General features: G+C 47.6%; 1 protein-coding gene across 4 annotated transcripts in view; it reads left to right on the top strand.

Annotated features, from left to right (window-relative positions):
• Window positions 1–20,711, top strand: part of ADAMTS17 (ADAM metallopeptidase with thrombospondin type 1 motif 17) — a 385,992-nt gene that overhangs the window by 55,929 nt on the left and 309,352 nt on the right. For all 4 annotated transcript variants that reach the window (XM_047766837.1, XM_047766834.1, XM_047766835.1 and 1 more), the window contains exon 4: window positions 12,426–12,598. In XM_047766837.1, the coding sequence (XP_047622793.1) occupies window positions 12,426–12,598 (173 nt within the window). The remainder of the gene's footprint in view (window positions 1–12,425; window positions 12,599–20,711) is intronic.

Here is a 20,711-nt window from a genome sequence, read left to right as displayed (position 1 = left end):
GATTAAATTGGTTCTTTGACTAAAGTTTTTCTATAGATAGAAAGTCAAGTGGAGAACATGAGTTTGGCGGGGGGCGGGGGGCGTCCACTCTGGGAAGGTCTCATAGCATCTTTGCTCGGTTACATGGTATTGGGGATGCCTAGCAGCCCCTCCTCCAGAGACATTATTTCTTTGCCTCCTGTGACTCTTGTGCTCAGCTTTCCCTGCACCTCGGCAATCCCGCCCCCATGTTGGTTCCATTTCTTCCATCCAGCCTTGCAGCTTTGAGGTCCTGGAAGGATTGGTCTGGAACCGTTGATTCCTGACTGCCTGTCTTTGATCTCGCCTTTGCTCTTGAGTGCCAAGCCTGCACACCTGACAGCCAGCCTGACCTTTCCACTTGGGTACTTGGGCACCTGAAACTTGTCAAGGCCAAAACCCACGGTGCTTTTTGTCACACCTGACCATGGACCAGTGGTTTCTCACTCAGTGATTAGCACCAGCAAACAAACGAGGAGTTACTTGGCCAGTATTCTTGGCCTTACCTCCCAAGCAACTGCTGAATCTATTTGCTCCCTTGGCCAGCAGTTGCCCCTTTGTCCAGCTGTGGTTGCAGTCTACCTGGACTCCTGCTTCCCTGCTGGGCCCTGGAATCTGTTCCGCCCACAACAGCTAGGCTGACACATTCGAACACAAGCCCTTGGTGGGCTTCCACTGCTCCAGGCATAGTAAAGAAAAACAGGAGCACATCCCATGTGACCCTCCAAGTCTGCCCCTGCCTTGTTGCTCCAGCCTCTTTGCCAGCCATATTCTCTCTTGCTCTTGGCTCCATGAGGTCTGTGGTTTCCAGAACTTGTAGCGCTTTCTTTCATCCCCAGGGCCTGGGCACCTGCTGTTCCCACTGCCTAGATGGCTCCCACCTCCTCTCTTCTCATCCCCACTGGTTAACTATTACTTATTCTTCTAGTCTTGGTCTGTGCCTCACTTCCTGATGGAATCGCATCTAAATGGAAACCCCCTCCTTCACATCCTCTGATAGCATTCTTTATTCTGCTTTGCAAACATTTGAAATATTTATAATTCTTTAGATATTCATCTGTTCATTTGGTTCATGTTTATTCCTTCTAGGTGGTCTTCTGCATTGCTGAGCACACAGTAGGTTCTCATTTCAGTACTTATTGACTGAATGAGTATCTTTTCACCTCACTCACAGTGGTGCCTGACTGCTTGGTGCCTGCGTGGCTCTGACCATGAGTGGAAAGGTTCACAGGGCCAGCTCAGCTTCTCTGCTCCTGGCTCTGCTGCCTCCCAAGGTCGGGTGTTGGATACCTCCTGCCTAGTATAGGGACTGATTTTGGATTCCAAGGTTGATCAGTGCTTCATTCAGGATCTTAACCACACACACACACACACACACACACACACACACACTCTCTCTCTCTCTCTCTCTCTCTCACTCACACTCCCCAAACCCTTTTTTCTACCTTTCTTTGTAAGGAATTCACATGAAAAATATGCCTTTTATAAAAATGACTTGGCCTTGGAGGAAGTTATTTAAAGAATTCATACTTGGAGAGCAAAACTTATTTTTTTTCCTTTTTGAAAAAAAAAAAAAGAGAGAGAGAGAGAGAAGCCATTATTTTTCAAGGATGTTGGATTTATGCAGCTGCCCAAGAAGTTCACCTGGCTAGGAGCTCTTCTGCACACGTGGACTCATCGTTTCCAGTTGAAAAGGTAGTTTTGTGTTTTTTGTTTTTAAATAATCAGACTCTTTGGTTGAGCAAAAAGAGTGTTCGGAAAATAATTTCTTTGGATCTGAGAATTTTATTGGAAAGCATGTTGTTTGTAAGGCTGTGTAGTGTGCAGACTTAAAAATTAGACTTGTTCGTCTTTCCTCCTGCAGTACTTTCCCCACGTTGACTCTGAATCTGAAAGGTGCTGTCCCCAGGTCTTTGGATATGGCAGTGATAGGTCCAGAGCGAAGGGTGTCTTTCTTTTCTATGGCAGTGTTCTGCACTGTGGAAGTGCACATCCAATATCTTAATATTTCCATGGCAGAAAGAATAAATCCTTAGTTCCAGGACTGGGAGGAGTTTTTGAAGCTTGAATGAAATATAGAAAATAGTTTTAAGAACAAACCCTTTCATTTTAGGCTATATTAATTTATGTCAAGTCAGGAAAACTGTATTTCTTTTTTTTTTCTTTTTTCTTTTCTTTCTTTCTTTCTTTTTTTTTTGGTCTTTTTGCCTTTTCTAAGGCTGCTCCCGAGGCATATGGAGGTTGCCAGGCTAGGGGTCGAATCGGAGCTGTAGCCACTGGCCTATGCCAGAGCCACAGCAATGCGGGATCCGAGCCGCATCTGCAACCTACACCACAGCTCACAGCATTGCTGAATCCTTGATCCACTGAGCAAGGTCAGGGATCAAAGCCGAAACCTCATGGTTCCTATTTGGATTCGTTAACCACTGTGCCATGACGGGAACTCCAGGAAAACGGTATTTCTAACCAAGGAATTGAACACAGGGAATTGGGTACATCAGTGTTAAAGTCTGAATGAGCAGAAGGGGAGCTGAGGTAACCCAGGAAATAGCTATCACCCTTGGGCTGTGGAAAGACAAGAGAAGAGGGGCATTTCCAGAACCCCAGAGCTTGGTGGGGATCAGGGGCTGAGGCTCAGATCTGTGGGGGCAGCAGACCACCAAGGAGGTACAGCCAAGCTAGTGTCCCTATGAATGTCCCTCTGGAGGAGATGAGGAGACTGGGTTGGGCACTTCCCTGGAGCTGGAGGTGGGAACTGTGGTTGCCAATACCGCTGGAACAGTGTCACCTTGAGCTGAAACACAGGAGCCCCTTCTCCCCATCTCCTGCCTTTCAGCCTCCCTCCAGTGCCCCCTGTTGGCAGAGATGAACAGGACACCAGCTGGCAAGGGAATCTGGAAAATACAGTTTGGAGAATTCCAGCCCCAGAACAGAGCGTGGAAGAGGGGGCTGGGAGGAAAAGGGCAAATAACTTAGTGCCTGGGGAATGGAGACCTTTTCCTTGAGTGGCACCTTCAAGGGCATCAAGATCAGGCCCAGGTGAATATCCAGAGCTTCCAGTTCCTACTCTGAAGGTATTTTTATTACACTCATGACTGTTTATTTGGGGAAAAATAATGACAAAAGACAGCAGGGCTATTGGACATGCAGTTGACACCACACATCTTACTGTTTCTTATGCTGTGGCCATGGTGGCTTTGGTGCCTTGTAAATGGGTTGGTGTGGCCATGGGGAGGGGGTGTCTGTACCCAGAAATCCTCCTTGTGGCAACAGCTAGTCTCTCCCTCAAGGTGATGGATTCACTGTCTGTTTTCCATCTTAATGGGAAACATTTGATTTCCCTTCTTTCATCCTGTGTGAAACGCCATTCCTGGTTCATGGTTTAAACAGCTGATTTCATGTATGGTAATGTTTGTCCTGTTGTGTTTCTGATGATTAAACTATTCCCCCTCTGGAGTGAGAGCTACGAGCCACTTCTCTTGAAGCTGTTATTTTTGTATAATTTTCATTTATTGTTGCATGATTGAGGATGGCCTTAGAGAAACTTTTTCATGCCCCTGCCCAGTAAGAAATATCAAAGGCCACAAATTGGTGAGTGTCTAGACGAGAGGCCCTGGTTAGGCCCAGAAGAGCGCATGAAAGCATCCACTGTTAGTTCTGGGTCATACATGCAAAGTTTAAAAAATACTATTTAGGCCCTAATATTTTTTTCCATTTAAAAAAAGTTTTATTGATGTTTAGTTAATTTACAATATTGTGATAATTTCTGCTGTACAACAGAGTGATTCAGTGATACATATACACACCTCCATTCTCTTTCAGAATCTTTTCCCACATAGATTATCACAGAATATTGGGTAGAGTTCCCTGTGCTATATAGCAGGTCCCCATTAGCCAGTCATTCATATACTTCAGGGAGCATCTTCCAATCCCAAAACTCCATCCATCCCAACCCCCCACCTGTCCCTTTTGGTAACCATAAATTTTTCAAAGTCTCAGTCTGTTTATGTTCTACATATAAGTTCATTTTTTACCATTTTTTTTTAGATTCTGTGGATAAGTGATATTATATGATGTTTATCTTTCACTGTCTAACTTCACTTAGTATGATAATTTCTGGATCCATCCATGTTGCCGCAAATGGCATTATTTCATTCTTTTTCCTGGCTGGGTAATATTCCATTGTGCATATGTATCACATCTTCTTTATCCATTCCTCTGTCAGTGGGCATTTAGCTTGCTTCCATGTCTTGGCTGTTGTGAATAGTGCCACTATGAACATGTATCTTTTCAAGTTATGGTTTTCTCCAGGTAGATGCCCAGGAGTGAGATTGCTGGATCATACAGTAGTTTTATTTTTAGTTTTTTGAGGAATCTCTGTACTGTCTTCCATAGTGGTGGCACCAATTTACATTCCCACCAACAGTGTAGGAGGGTTCCCCTTTTCTCTGAACCCTCTCCAACATTTATTATTTGTAGACTTTTTTTTCCTGACTTTTCTAGGGCTGCACCTGCAGCATATAGAGGTTCCCAGGCTAGGGGTCTAATCAAAGCTATAGCCACTGGCCTACACCAGAGCCACAGCAATGCGGGACCCGAGCCGAGCCACGTCTACAACCTACACCACAGCTCACAGGCAACGCCGGATCCTTAACCCACTGAATGAGATCAGGGATCAAACCCACAACCTCATGGTTCCTAGTTGGATTCATTAACCACTGCGCCACGATGGGAACTCCAACTTGTAGACTTTTGGATGATGGCCATTCTGGCTGGTGTAAGATGATACCTCATAGTAGTTTTAATTTGCATTTCTCTAATAATTAGTGATGTTGAGCAGCTTTTTATATGTTTTGGGGCTCTCTGTATTAGACTCTAGTAGTTAACAGCAATGCTAGAAATAAGACTAGTAGCACGTATCTGACCCTGTGTTTGTTTCCATGCAGCCACTCTAGGAGAGCAGAATCCTCATCACCTTGTTTTAGAGGTGTGGAAGCTGCCTCCCATCCTCTAGCAGGCAGACTCTCCCCACCTCCATCAGATGTCACAACCCCCTTCTTAAAATTCTAGTTGCCCCCTTCTCCTTAGGTGGGAGGGAGCGCTGTGTGAGAATTCAGTTTCAGGACATTTAGGTTAAGTTCCTTGAAAGTCAATCTTGTTATTTATTAGGAACTTCAAAAGTTAAAAAATTCGCTCGACTAAGTATAATTCTCCAGTGTTCTCCAATGCAGTGCTCAGCATTGTGGTGGGTCCAGGGATGATGTTTGGGTTCTTAAGCTCACAGTCTAACCCAGAAGGTGAATGTAGACGCACGTTGTGCTGTAACATGGATGGGAGTTTACAGTTTGCAGGACTGCTGGAGAGCAGGGGGTAAAAAGGGCACCCTAAACACCTCGAGGTTGGCTGTCCAGGTCCTCTCCCTGCAGTGGGCCACCTGCAAGCCCTTGGACAAGCTGGGTGAACCCCAAAACTCTAGTCTCCTGCTTAATCTGTCCGAGAGATTTGACTGTTCCAACAGTTACCTCTGTTTTGGGGGTTTGAATTAGTTTTTGATGTGTCCAGTTCAGGAAAGAAGAAAAAGCCCCATCCACGTGTTCTGAATGGCCAGCCCAGGCCGGGGAGCTACAGACCCTTGACACCTTGGGTGGGCTGTGCCACTGAGTGACCGAGGGCCCCTGCCTGCTGAGCCATACCTCTTATTCCGGAAGTGAGTGTCACCATCTCTGCCCTGGTTTCTCCTTCCTAACTGAGGACACGTGCTGGCCCCCTTTCTTGGTTCTGCTGCTCTGCCCTTGCCCTTAGCATGTTCCTTTGGCTACCGGGCCTTTGACCCATCTTCTGGGTGCTCTCACTGCCCTCCCTGGACAGAGGGATCACCCGAGGCTGTGGACTTGGAACCAGCAGTGAAATTTCTTTGGGATTCCCTTTGATGAGTGTTTTAATTTTAGGCCCTTTAGTGTTGGAGAAGGCTCCTGGAAGATAGAACTAAAACAAAATTTGTGATCACGATTGTCACAAAATATGGAAAATGCTGCCTAGTGCATCCCCTGGATGGAGTCTGACTTGGTGTTTTTCTTTCTTTTCTTTTCTTTTTTTTTTTTAATAGAGCTTCCCCCATGGCATATGGAAGTTCCCAGGCTAGGGGTTGAATCAGAGCTGCAGCTGCCAGTCTACGATATAGTCACAGCAATGCAGGATCCCAGCTGCATCTGTGTCCTACACTGCAGCCTGCAGCACCGTATCCCTAACCTACTGAGCAAGGCCAGGGATTGAACCTGCTTTCTCACAGAGACAATGTTGGGTCCTTAACCTGCTGAGCCACAACGGGAACTCCTGACTTGGTGTTTTTATTTTTAGAAGTTGGTGTTAAGAAAATATTGTCAGGAGTTCCCGTCGTGGAGCAGTGGTTAACGAATCCGACTAGGAACCATGAGGTTGTGGGTTCGGTCCCTGCCCTTGCTCAGTGGGTTAACGATCCGGCGTTGCCATGAGCTGTGGTGTAGGTTGCAGACACGGCTCGGATCCCGCGTTGCTGTGGCTCTGGCGTAGGCCGGTGGCTACAGCTCTGATTCGACCCCTAGCCTGGGAACCTCCATATGCCGTGGGAGCGGCCCAAGAAATAGCAACAACAACAACAACAAAAAAGACAAAAGACAAAAGACAAAAAAAAAAAAAGAAAATATTGTCTGAGGGAATTCCTGGCACAGTGGTTAACGAATCCGACTAGGAACTATGACGTTGCGGGTTCGATCCCTGGCCTTGCTCAGTGGATTAAGGATCCGGCATTGCCGTGAGCTGTGGTATAGGTTGTAGACGCGGCTCGGATCCTGCATTGCTGTGGCTCTGGCGTAGGCCAGTGGCTACAGCTCTGATTCAACCCTAGCCTGGGAACCTCCATATGCCGCATGAAGCGGCCCTAGAAGAGGCAAAAAGACCAAAAAAAAAAAAAAAAAGAAAATATCGTCCTTCCCCAAGGAATGGAATCCTTTTTCCTGTTGGGGGAGAATATAAAACTGATCATCCAGCATATGTACCTTAAAATATGTTCCTCCTGATTTCAGGAAACTCAGAACCAAAATCAAGGGCAGGGTGGGTGGTGGTTAGACTGTGGGGAGCTGGGTCAGTGGTCTCCAGCACAGCATTGAACAAACTTCCTGCCTCAGTTTGCTCATCTATAGGTGGGATTTACAACAGCCAGTGCCTCCTCTGGTGTGGGGAGAGGAAGTCAGCACAGTGGAGGCTGCAGCGTTGGGAGCACACAGAGACCTTATCCTCAGAGTGCTGGCATCGAGGGTGTGACCTCACCTCTCCCTGGAGTGTCCCCAGACAGCCCAGGAGTGTTTCCATAAGATACGGTGTGAAAATCAGAGTTCTAAGCAAAGTGATTCCTTTGGGGGAAATCTCATCTGAAAACGAAAATTCCCTACACACAACTCATGGGTTGGGTGGACTGTTTTTTCTTACTGTTTCAAAAGGTTTCTCTGCAGCCCAGATGTATCTCTGGACCCGTCTCCTGTTCCTCCCTCTAATTGCAGTGTTGGCTGTGTGCTTGCTCCTGCCAGGTGCTCTTCTGCATTCCCAGGGGGTGTCTTGTTTTCTCCTTACCTGCACTGAGAGGGGGACCTGGATGGCCTGCCTGGGTCAGGTGGCTGGGACACCCTGGCTTAGCCTCCTGGGCACACTCGTGTCTCAGTCTCTAGATAGGATGGCCGAACTTGGACATCAGTAGAGCTAAGGTATATTGAGCACTGACTGGGAGTCAGGTGCTCTACTAAGGGCTTACCTTTGGGACCTCCTTTAAGCCTGCTGACAGCACATTGAGGAAGGAGCTGTGAGTCCCTCTGCCTCATCTGAGTTATCTGAGGCCAAAAGAGGCACAAGATTTACCCCGGGTTAGACGGAACAGCTGGGGAACTGGGATGCGAATCCAGGAATTCTGTCTCTAAAACTCTGTCCTTGAGCCCTAGGTGGCCTGACTGCCATCACCATCGTGATCATCACCGTGATTATGGTGCCATTTATTGATGAGTCCTAACATTGAGACTATCCCCAGCGTTCCATAGGGACCTCACTTAATCACTCTGCAAACCTGTGTGGTGGGTGGGATCATTCTGATTCTGAAGACAGTTGCATAAGAGAGGTCCTGAGGCTTGCTGGGCACCTTGCAATGGGCTTGTGGTTGAGCCAGGCCACCCTCTGCTCTGCCCTGAACCACAGCCCTATTTTGAATTCTTGTTATTGGTTGCCGTTCATCTGGAGGCCTCCTTAGCCCCCGGCATGGGGGGGTGGGGGGAACTTCCTCCCCCTGTGTTCACTCTGGGCATGGCCGGCCAGTGTAGACCCCTCTCCTAGCACCAGAGCAGCCTCCTCACCCAGGACTTGTAAAGATCTCAGGAGAACGAATGCAGATCACTAGGTCTGTGCCTCTAGGTGAGAATGAGGGACTGGTGGCCTTTCTGACTGTGTGGGTAAATTCTTGCCAATGGAGTTGCCCTTGTCCTGCCCCTCCCCATCCCTCCTCCCCTTGCCCCGAGGGATCTGGAGAAAACCCCTGGTCAGTGGAATGCCTGGTTCTGGGGTCCTCCCCAGTGCCGAGGGCTCTGGTTGTCCACTGTGCAGGTGTGTCCAGGTGGGGATGTTCTTGTGGCTGGGCCTTGAGTGTTTTAGGTCAAGTCTGTGTCTTTGCGTGAACTAGGTGAGCGTGTTGGACACCCTCTACCTAGTTCGTCATGGTGGGGACTTGTCTTTGTCGTCTGAGCCTGAGCTCCCTCTGCCTTCCTCGCCAAGGCCCTTGGGCAACTGCCTCCATTTCCTCCACCATCCCTTTTCCCCCTAATTTGCTTCTCTAGCTGGCGATGCAGCTTTGGCACAAGAGTAACCTGAGATCTTCCTTGGAGATGACATTATAGAATCCGACACACCAGGATCTTCCTCATGCGTGGAATGGAGAGTAATGTAAGGGTGGCTCTGGGTGTTTGAACTGTCACACCAGATATTTTGTGGTCTCTGCATTGGTTTTCCCTAGTAAATACCTACATATGCTATTGTTAAACTGAAGAAATACCTATTCTATATAAAGCTTGGTAATTCATAACTGAGAGGGGGTTTTTGAGCTTTCTAAGAGCAACACTAATAACTAGAGTAAGTTATGTATTTACTCAGCATTTTCAACAGCCCCCAAGCCTTGAGAATAAGTCGTAATTTGAATATGCTAAAAGAACAACATTTAGAATGCCCCTCGGTTTCTTCCTTGTCTTATCGCAAACAAGATTCAGGGTAGCTTGCATAAATGCACACAACTTTTTTTTTTTTTAATGGATAATGGGGGCAAATGTAAGAAAAATAATATGAAGCCAGAGATTGAAAATCTACCAAGTCAGCACCAAGCCCCAGCAATGTGTTGGCAAAGGAAACGGCTGGGCTGGACTTGGGAATGATCCCTGGTGTCTGTGACAACGGGAGAGGGCCTGGGGCCTCTCAGGCTGTGGTCTGTCCTCACCAGTGGGGTGAGGGCCGCCTCCCCGTTCCCACAGTGGAGGAAGGCAGCTGATTACAGAGTGAGCTTGGAGGGCCCCCAGGTGGCTGCAGTCCTGCCTGGCCTGAACTGTTGACCTCTCCTGTGAGGCCTAAATCCAGCACCCATGGTATTCTGAAAGTGGTGTTTTTTTCCTTGCTTTTCAAGATGCTTGTAATCTGTGACTATTGGATTGATGAAACTTTATTAGGGTATGTCTATGCGGATCATGGAATTAAAGGTAAAATATATATATTATGGTTCTGTTCCCCCTGAAGGAAAGGGATAGTTGGCAAAAGTGACAGCTGTAGAGCTTTGCTGGCGGAGTGGTTGCTGGGAGCCCCCATCTAGCCTCCCATCCCGGTGCCCACCTGCCACCACCCACAGGCCAAGCAGCTGCAGGGAGAGGGAGTATGGGTCCCTGGCCTCTTACCTGCAATTCCCCAAATACAGGCTTTTGTGCACTCATTTCAGGGCAAGGTCTGCTGTGCACTGGCGTGAGACTATCTAGAGTCCTTATTTACTCCCTTACTCATTTCACCACGGAAGGAGCGGGGCCTTTGATCAGGGCTTGCTGTCTAAGACCTCGCTGGAGGGGTGTTCGGGAAGTGACATGTTGCTTTGCAAAGTCTGAAAAGTGCCAATTTCCTGAAACCCATCTGGCGTGGGGTTCAAATGAGGCTTGGAGCCTCTCCTTTTGTGCTTGAGACGGAAAAAGCACTGGGACTCAGCAGCCAGCCTGGTTTGGCTGTGGGTGGCAGCCCCAGTTAGCAGCTCTCGGTGAGGGGGTGCAGGCAGGAGCTGGATGGGACCATTGAGCCACGGTGCTCCCGGGCCAGAGGGAGCAGAGGCCATCTGAGAGGAAGGGCCCAGTCACAGAGGGCTGCTTCTGGGCAGGTCCTGCAGCAGCTGCTGGCTGAGTTCCCTGGGCTCTACACAGCATCCCCTCCTGCCTGGTTTTCTGTGGGTCTTCCCATCCCTGTGTTTTAACTCCAGACTACAGTGAGGAGCCTGGGATTCTTAACCTCCTGCATCACAGCAGGAACTCCAACATTCACCCCTTTTGTCTTGCATTTCTGTGATAAATCAGCTGACATACTTTGACCCCCAGGCCTTCTGTTGTTTTTCTTAGACTTTAAAAGTGACTTTTGTGTTCTTCTCAAACTCACTGGTAATACTTTAAACACATAAGGTAATTCTTGTTCATTGTATAAATTTAGAAAATACAGAGGAGAAAAAAGAGGAAAATGAAGAGCCCATATCACCCACCATTCACTTTTTTCTGTTCCTGACATGCCTGGGAGCATCTTTTTATTTTTTGGGCAACCCACAGCATGTGGAAGTTGCCAGGCCAGGCCAGGGATCAAACTCACACACAGTAGCTACCCAAGCTGCTGCTGTGATAACACAAGGGCCCTAAAGAGAAATCCCCCACCATTCACATTTTAAATTCTTCCTAAGGTTGTTTGTTTATTATCTCCGGGTCCCTGAAGACACTTGTACATAAAATTTTTGCAAAATTTGGTTTTAACTGTATACACAGATCTCTATCTGCTTCTCTCTGCCTCACTAAATAATCTCCAGAATGGTCCTTTCTGTGGCCACCTACTTTTTTGGCCACTTTTGGCTTTTCCTGTGGTTGGATTTTTAGATTGTTTTCCAGTTTTTCACAACTGTATATCGCACAGCACAGACTATTCCTGTTGGTACACTGTGACCCAGGTTATTTCAGGTTATGTTCTAGTGTGTATCTTTGGCCCTGGAATGATTGGGTCACTTAATGGAGATGATTTGTCCATATGTGGGTTGGACTTGCTGCAGCACAGCCAGCTTCTAGGTGGGCTGGTGCTAACAATGGAAATGCCTTCCTATTCAGCTTTGGATTCTGAAAGTGTGTGTTATTCATATCAGCCTTTGGTTTTACACCCATAAATCTGCATGTCAGTCCTCACATGGGCAGCCATGAACATCCAGGAGTCCCAGGGTGGGCTCAAATGAATGACAGTTGCCCTTTAGCAAAGGAAGATCTTCTAGGGAATCAGTCTATCTAAAGAGTCAGCAGAGGGGAGTTCCCATCATGTCGCAGCAGAAATGAATCCGAGTAGTAACCATGAGGTGGTGGGTTCGATCCCTGACCTTGCTCAGTGGGTTAAGGATCTACTGTTGCTGTGAGCCGTGGTGTAGGTCACAGATGTGGCTCAGATCCTGCATTGCTGTGGCTGTGGTGTAGGCTGGTGGCTGTAGCTCTGATTCAACCCCTAGCCTGGGAACCTCCATATGCCATAGGTTTGTCTCTAAAAAGCAAAAAAAAAAAAAAAAAAAGAGTCAGCAAAGGATTATTCTTACATTTACTAATAACCCTTTCTTCTGGTTAGGAATGAACTGACTCAAAACTTGGCCTAGGTGCGTTGTGTGATTTTTTTTTTTTTCCTATTATATTTTGGGTTTTTTGGAAATAGTGCCTTTGTGCCTGCTGATGTTTATCGCTCCATAGTCCTGACTCTCAGAAAGGCCTCTGGAATGCTAGTTGCCAGCCCCTACCTGCTGGCCCTGGTCACCAGTGCTTTGAGAAAGCCTGAAAGTTCTGTGTCCCTAACCGTCCCTGCTGGGCCCAGGCTTCCTAATTCTTCAACGCCTTTGTGCTCTTCTTCCAGTCCCCCTGAAAGTTTTCTCTTTTGTACCCCATCTGCCTCCTCTGCTGTGATGGTGGACAGGGGTGATCCCCTTTGACAACTGGCCGAGCCTGGGACAGTGGTGGGCAGTAGACATTGGGTCCATCTCCTAGCGGGGAAGACTGACCAATCTCCTGGGGAGGTGCAGTGGAAGGTCTGTTCACTGTACAGTTTTGGAAACCAGTATACCAAGGATGCACGATGTCTCTGTTGTTTTCCAGAAAAAAAGAAGCCAAAGAGGGGCCGGCTATCAAGAGACTGGCGGGGGCGGAGGAGTGCCATCCGGCTGACCAATGAACACACAGTGGAGACGCTGGTGGTGGCCGATGCCGACATGGTGCAGTACCACGGGGCAGAGGCTGCCCAGAGGTTCATCCTCACCGTCATGAACATGGTGAGTCTGGGCTGACCGGGGGCCTTGCTTCCTCTTGGGGGAGCGCTCTGCAAGCCATGCATCTTCTTGGTGGAGGAAGGAGCTGGGTAGGGGATGGAGACACAGGCAGACATGTGATGCCTGGGCAGCTCAGAGGGGAGGGGGCTGGGGCTGCTGACAGGTGTCTGTGCTGACCTGTGCTGGTGTGTGTGTGTGTCTGTGCCCTGGTCTGCTCAGTGATGGAGCCTACCCCCATTCCTTACCAGAGGCCTCCTGACACCTCCCCACTCCTTACCAGGGGCCTCCCAAGAACCCCCTGGTCCTTATCAGAGGCCTCTCCAGACCCTTGCCATGGGTGGGGGTCCTTCCAGGGGGATTCTAGGCCGAGTGAGTCAGTCTCTGCTCCAAGGAGCCAACAGTCTAGTAGGAGGAATCAAGATCAAACTTTAATGTAAAACAGAGCTTGCGGCGTGCAAGGAGGATCTGGTGTGAAGAGAGAGGTCATCTAGTTGTCTAGCTGAGGGAACTGCAGAAGGAGCCTGTGTCTGTGTCCAATTTGATGAGTGGGGAGGGAGCGCATCCTTACTTTGCTGGTGGGTTGGGGGAGGGTTGGCACGGCTCACATTTAGACACCGAAGGATGTGTGCATGCCTCCCACCTCCACCCTCCATCCACACTCCTAACAAGCAGTTCTTAAGACCTCCGGGCATGGTATTTGGTGCTAGGGATGCAAATGCAAAAAGACCTGGTCCTTCTCTCAGAGGGCAGTAGTGTCAGCAGATGGATAATGTGTCTGTGTTAATGGTAGACATCTCTGCAGGGACCCCTGGGGCCAGGAAAGGGGCAGGAAGTGATCGTCCCGCAGGGAGGAGGCGTCATGAAAGAGGCGACCCTTCAGCTGAGCAAGAGTGTCTGCCAGATTGGGGGCACGGTGGCAGGTCAGACAGCAGGTACAGTGAGAGCCTTATGGGGTGGGTGGTGTGATGTGGCTACATGGAGCCAGGACAGTGGTGGTGGGTGGGGGGACACTGAAGGGAAGGGGAGAAAGGCATCTGGAGTGAGGTTTAGAGAGTAGCCCCAGCAGCTGCCCTTATGGGCAGACTGGTGGGGTTAAAGAAGGAGCATTGGAAATGGAGTGTGGGAGGGGAGAGGGTCTGAACTAAGGGTGAGGAGTGAGAATGGAAGAGTTGATCATACAGAGAGGAGGATGTGCTGGGGGTGGAAGGACTCACAGGACGTGGTGACTGGCTTGGAGAGTCAAGAAGAGAAGGTGAGAGAAATCCAGGGGATACCCAGGTTTTAATCGGGGTGCCTTGGGTATATGGTGGAGCCACCAGACAGGAGAAGAAAGAACAGAGCATTTGGTGACACAGCGAGGACTGCATTCTGGACAAGCTGGATTCGAGGTGCTTGTGGGAGCTTAGGACCGAGGGCAGGGTCTAGTAGAGGTGGGGCTGACTGGCACACAGTGCTGGGAGCTGCAGCTGTCTCATGGCTGGTGGTCCAGGTGGAGCCCATTGGCAGGGAGAAGCTGGCTGTGGGCAGCCCAGTGAAGCACCAGCGTGGGGGGCTGGGCAGAGGATGGGAGTTGGCAGCAGGGCAGATGGAGGTTGTCCCTAAAGAAAGAGGCGAGAGGTACAGGAAGGGAGTGGTTAGCAGTGCCAGAGGCTGTGGCCGGGTCCCTGAAGGAATAGCTCTAGGGGTTGCTAGGGGTCGAAGCTGGGTAGGGGCCTACTGAAGTAGATCCAGCAAGTGAAACAGAAGCTGTATTGCAGATAAGCTTGGCTGAAAGAATGGAGAAAAGAAAGAACCTTGATAGGTGGAATCGGGATCAAGGAAGACTTTGTAAAGGGAAAGGAGTCAGGGGTGGAACCTCTCTGAGCCAGCTCCTCCTGCAAGAGGAGCAGCAACCAAGGGCATAGTCACCACAAGGGCCCTGTGCCTGGCAGCCAAGACTTGGGAGGCTTATGGAAAGGGAGTGAGTAGAGAGGGCCAGGCCTTGGGCTGTGCCGTGGGGCGGGGGAGGGGGGAGGATGTGGCTGGAGGAGGCCCTAGAGCAGGGAGGCTGGCCATGTCACAGGGTTACACAGGAGGTCACTGGCTGGGCAGTGGCCATCAGGCCAGACCTGTCTTGAAATAGGTCATCCTGGGCTAATGGTGGTCCTGGCTAATGGTGAGCCCGATTGCTCTCCTGCCCACTCTGAAGGCAAGACCTATGTGGTTAGGCTGACATGCTGGTGCTTGCTTTGGGGACACACTGATTTGCAGGATATTCCACCTGTCTGGCCCATACCCCCACAGATGGGCTCTGCTCTAAAGCCGAGGCTGCTCTGGTGGTACACTGAGGGGGGTGTCTTCTTCATGTTGAATTACTGTCTGGACCTGCAACTTCCCCACAGGGTAGGTGCTTCTGCAGAGAGAATGGGCAATGTGGACCCCCTTGGGGACTGATCCATTTTCAAGATGTGGGCACCATAGGAGGCCCCTTGTCACCCTCCCTTTCAAGGTCATCCACTCCTCTGGGAGTTCCATTCCCTTCTTTATTGCCCCCATTTTCCTTTCCGTTTCTATTCAGATTTTTAAAAATGTCATTGCATATTTTTTTTTAGGGCCACACCCACGGCATATGAAGGTTCCCAGGCTAGGGTTCAAATTGGAGCTACAGCTGCTGGCCTACACCACAGCCACAGCAACGCTAGATCAGAGACGCATATGCGACCTATACCACAGCTCATGGCAATGAGGGATCCTTAACCCACTGAGCGAGGCCAGGGATCGAAACCGCCACCTTATGGTTACTAGTCCGATTCTTTTCTGCTGCACCACAACAGGAACTCCCAGATTTTTAAAAATGATGGTAAAAAAAATACACAACATAAATTTTACTCCCTCAACTAAGGGTGCAGTTCTGTGATATTAGGTCCACTCACCCATTGTTGTGCAGCCATCATCACCATTCACTATCAGAACTCTCGTCTTGCAGAACTGAGACGCTGTACACATTAAACACTAACAGCTTGTTCTCCTCTCCCCTAGACCCTGACAACCACCATTCTCCTTTCTATCTCGGTGAATCTGACAATTCTAGGCACCTCCAATAAGTGGGGTCACGTAGCATCTGTTCTTTTGTGACTGGTTTATTTCACTCAACGTCATGCCCTCCGGGTTCATCCAGGTTGTGTTGTGTGTCAGAATCTCCTTCCTTTTCGGCTGCGTAATGTTCCACTGTATGGATGGACCACATTTTGTCTGTCTCTCCATCTGTTGATGAACATTTGGGTTATGTCCTCCTTTAGGCTGATGTGAATAATGCTGCTGTGAACATGGGTATACAATCTGAGTCCCTGCTTTCAGTTCTTTGGGGTATGTACCCAGAAGTAGAATTGCTCCCATTAAGTTTCATGGTCCTTGGCCCTGATGTCTGAGAACTAGTCCTGAGTTCTTCATTTGCACAAACCCAAGTCTCCCTGATGGCTGGCTAATGATGGGCTGCAGTGCGGCAGCCTGCCCAGAGGAAGCCCAGGAGGGGGGCTCGTGGAGCCTGGCTCTGCACCAGCCTCTTTCACCTGCAGATAATTTCATCTCATTTATTTATTGTAGCTGTGCAGGGCACAAGTCCCAGGAATAAACATCCATTACAACAACTCAAGCAGTAATAAGGCAGTGCTCCTAGTTTGATATTTGCTTTCATGATTTTATCATCTGGATAAGGGTAGCCTTTTTAACACAGGCTTGGAGAGGGGTTGAATGTGGGAGCACTATTCTCCCCATGCCCCATGGGCTGTAAGGACTGACCGACGGGGTTGCTGAGCTGGTCATGCTTGAGCTGGTCATGCTTGAGCTGGTGGTGGCGATGCTTGGCTTTAATGTGACACTCTTCACTCCTCTTCAGCCACTTGTACCAAGGTGGTGGAGGCTCCAGATCCTGGTGTTGAGGGGCAAATCTGGGGCCACCTGCATTCATTTGGAATTTAGATGCTTCTTAATGAGGCCTCCCTAGTAAGGGCAGTGGCACTTTGGTGAAGGGCACACGGCATTTGTACTCTAACACTTACTCTTCAGTCATCTGCCCTTGGGGTTTCTTGGCCAGTCTGCTGAAGCCAGAAAGTAAAAATGAAAGCAGAATCCCTGACCAACTCATGCAGACTCTCACCACTGGCAACCTGTTTGTTGCTCTCGTTGTGGGTCGCTATTCACATTTAACCACAAATTACGTTGATGTGGTATACCTTGCTTCAAACAAGGCCACCATCCTGCACCACCGCCACCCTTTAATTTCTCATACCCTAGCGTTGAAAATCTGAAGAATTCCTTCCCGCCTCTGGTTGTTTCAGAAAAGGAATTGCTGATAGTATGATCATCTTTAAGCCACGAGGATGGGAAAGGACTGTGGCTGGGCCAACGAGCTGTCATTAGCCAAGGCCCCCGGGGCAGCCAGCAGGAAGGCCAGGCCAGCAGCCCCTCTCTGTCCCATCTGACTGTGTTCTGTGGGTGGGCAGGATCGCAGTGGCTCTGTCCCCTTAACGCCTCTGGATTTGGAAAGAAATCAGGTGGAGAGGTTGCCACCTTCGTTGCAGCAGGTTTCTCTGCAGCATCTTCTGGTGCTGAAGCCCAGGCACTCATCCCTCCCCACTTCTCACTTGTGTCTCTGTGGGCAGGGGCCAACTCACTCTTATGTGCCACCCTGCCCCAGGGGCTAAACCCAGACAGATCCCTGTCCCCAAGGCAGGGCAGGGGACTTGCAGGGTCTGGGTGTGTGTCAGCATATCCACAGTGGGCAGAATTTGGTGTCAGGTGCTGTTTTTGTAGCACCTCATAGTTGTGGGTAGTAGATCAGTGTCAATCAGTAGCTGGATGGCTCCTGCCTGAGAGGAAGGAAAGAAGTGTATGTGCGATGCACTGCTTGGTCCAGATGGAAACCGTGATTTCCTGTCTCTTCCTCCTCATACCTGGTAAATGTCATCATCCCATTTTACAGAGGAGGAAACAGAGGCTTGTGGGGAATGCAGGATGCAGAGCCAGTAAGTCCATGGCAGGGTGAGGACTCAAACCTGGGCTGAGGGACCCCTGTACCATCTTGTCAAGGTGACAATCATGTCTCGAACCTGTCCTTTCTCCCCATCTCCCCCCTGAACGGGCCACTGTTATTTCTAACCTTGACAATGGCAAGAGAGTTTTTTCTTTCTTTCTTTTTTTTTTTTTTTTTTTTTTTGCTGGGCTCCTCAATTCCATTTTCTCCCTGAGACTTGAATCCTTATTGCAAAATGGGCAGTGAGATCTTCTCCCAACAGGACCTTGGACCTTGGACCTTGGACCTTGAACTAAGCAGTGCTGAGGCCCTCTGGGGCTTCCCTCCCACCCGCACCTTGGTGGCTGTGGAAATCCTCCCCCTTCTTGCCTCCAAGGCCATGTGACTGGGCCCACTTGCTTCTCCAAGGCTTCATCCCTTTTTCCATGTCAGTGCGGACTCCTGCCATGTGGGCCACCATTTCTCAGGTTCCCAGCTTCTCTCTGATGTTTGGTCTCCTTGTCAGGAATGCTCTTATCCCCATTTCTTACAGAGCCAGCTCCTCTGTTTTTTATGTCTGTGTGTAAATGTCCCCTTAGAGGGGCCCTCCTTGTGTACTCCTCTGCAAAGGCTACCTGTTTTCTTTATCATCGCAGTCTGCTTTTTACTTATCTTGATTTATAATTCTGTATGTACTTTATTTAAAACCATCTTGTTGCAGAATTTTGGTATGCTATTAAATTTAATCTGGTATAAATTCAAATGAGAATACCTTTGCTATGTCTTTAGGATATGAAATGTAGTGCTCATAGTAACCACAAATAAAATAGATATAAAATATACACAAAAGGAAATGAGAAGGGAATTTAAAAGTTTCACCATAGAAAAAGCATTTTCACATCCAAAGTGTCAGTAATGCATGGAATGAGGGACCAAAAAAGCTACAAAGCATGTAGAAAACATATAGCAAAATGGTGTAGTAAGTCCTTCCTTGTTGATCATTTTTTAAATTTTATTTATTTATGTTTTTTTACCTTTTTTTTTTTTTAATGGCCATAGCTTTGGCGTATGGAAGTTCCCAACCTAGGGGTCTAAACAGAGCTGCAGCTACCAGCCTATGGCATAGCCATAGCAATGTGGGATCCAAGCTGCATGTGCGACCTACACTACAGCTCATGACCATCACAGATCCTTAACCCACTGAGCGAGGCCAGGGATTTGAACCCCCATCCTCATGGATACTAGTTGGGTTTGTAACTCACTGAGCTACAACAGGCATTCCCAGTTTTGATTTTAAATATATGGATTAAACTCTCTAATCCAAAGACAGAGATTGTCAGAATGGATATAAAAAATGCTTTACTGTTTACAAGAGACTCACTTTATATCCAAAGACACAAATAAATTGAAAGCAAAAGAATGGAAAAGATATTCCGTGCAGAGAGTAACCATAGGAGTGGTTATACTAATATAATACAAGATGGACTTTAATCAAAAGAGTTACAAGAGACAAAGAAAGATAGTGTATATTAACAAAAGATTGGATACAGCAAGAAGTTATAACAATTATATGTATTTATGTACCTAATAACAAACTATTAAAATATACAAAGCAGGAGTTCCCGTTGTGGCTCAGTGGTAACAAACCTGACTAGTATCCATAAGGATGCAGGTTCAATCCCTGGCCTTGCTCAGTGGGTTAAGGATCTGGCATTGCCATGAGCTGTGGTGTAGGTGGCCGAAATGTCTCAGATCCTGTGTGGCTGTGGCTGTGGTGTAGGTTGGTGGCTGCAGCTCCGATTCTACCCCTAGCCTTGGAACTTCCATATGCTGCAGGTGCGGCCCTAAAAGAAAAAGAAAAAAGAAAAAAAATATATATGAAGCAAAATTTTGTAGAACTGTAGAGAGAAATGAGCAATTGTGTGATAATAAAGACTTTAACTCCCCACTCTCTATAGGGATAGGACAACTAGACAGAAGATGAGTAAGAAAATAGAGGACTTGAACAGCACAATAAGCCAACTAGATCTAACAGAGAGAACACTCTATCCAACAATAGCAGGCTATTCCTTTTTTTTTCAAGTGCATGTGGGACACACAGGTTATACTGTACATTAGCCCACAGATGGAGTCTCAATAGATTTGAAAAGATATCGTCCAAAATCTCTTCTCTAACCACAGTAAGTCTAAGAAATCCGTAACAGAAAGAAAACTGGAAAATTCATAAATATGTGGAATTTAAACAGCCTACTCTTATACAACTGGTGGGTTAAGGGAGAAATCACAGGGGAAATGACAAAATACATACAGCTGAATTAAAATGAAACCCAACATACCAAAGCTTATGGAACACAGTGAAAGCAATGCTCAGAGGGAAATGTATAGCTATAAATGCTTCCATTAAACAAAAGAAAGATCTCAAATAAATAACCTAACTTTACACCTTAAGGAGCTAGAAGAGTAAATTAAACTCAAAGCCAGCAGAAGGACGGAAATAATAAAGATTAGAGCAGAAATAAAGAAAGAATAGAAAAACAGTAGAGAAAATCCACAGCACCAGGTATTGATTCTTCAAAAGAAAAAAAGCAAAATTGTTAAATCTTTAGCTAGATTGATTAATTACAAAACCCTCAAATTACTAAAATAAGAAATGAAAATAGGAGCATGGTTACTGATTCTATAGAAACAAAAAGGAATATAAGGGAATACTGTGAACCATTGTGCACCAACAGATTGGATAATCTAGATGAACTAGAAAAAAAATACCTGGACACACAAAGCTTATGAAACTTAGTCACAAAGATATAGAAAATCTGAATAGACCTACAGTTAGTAAGGAGATTTAACCAGTAAACAAAATTCTCCTGACAAAGGAAAGCCCTGAGCCTGACAACTGGTGAATTATACCAAACACTTAAAGAAGAACTAATTAATCAGTCTTCCTCAAACTCTTCCAAAAAACTGAAAAGGAGAGAAATCGTTCTCTTTTTTATGAGGTTAGCATTGCCCTTATACCAAAGATAGATAAAAGTACTGCAAGAAGAGAAAGCAGTAGTTTCCCTTTTAAACAGTATTGCAGAAAGCCTCAACAAAATACTAGCAAACCAAAATCGGATTATGAACCAC

This window comes from Phacochoerus africanus, chromosome 2 (genome assembly GCF_016906955.1).
Source record: "Phacochoerus africanus isolate WHEZ1 chromosome 2, ROS_Pafr_v1, whole genome shotgun sequence".
Taxonomy (NCBI): Eukaryota; Metazoa; Chordata; class Mammalia; order Artiodactyla; family Suidae; genus Phacochoerus; species Phacochoerus africanus.
The sequence above is the reverse complement of the archived record's forward strand: the minus strand, read 5'-3'. Positions and strand labels throughout refer to the sequence as shown.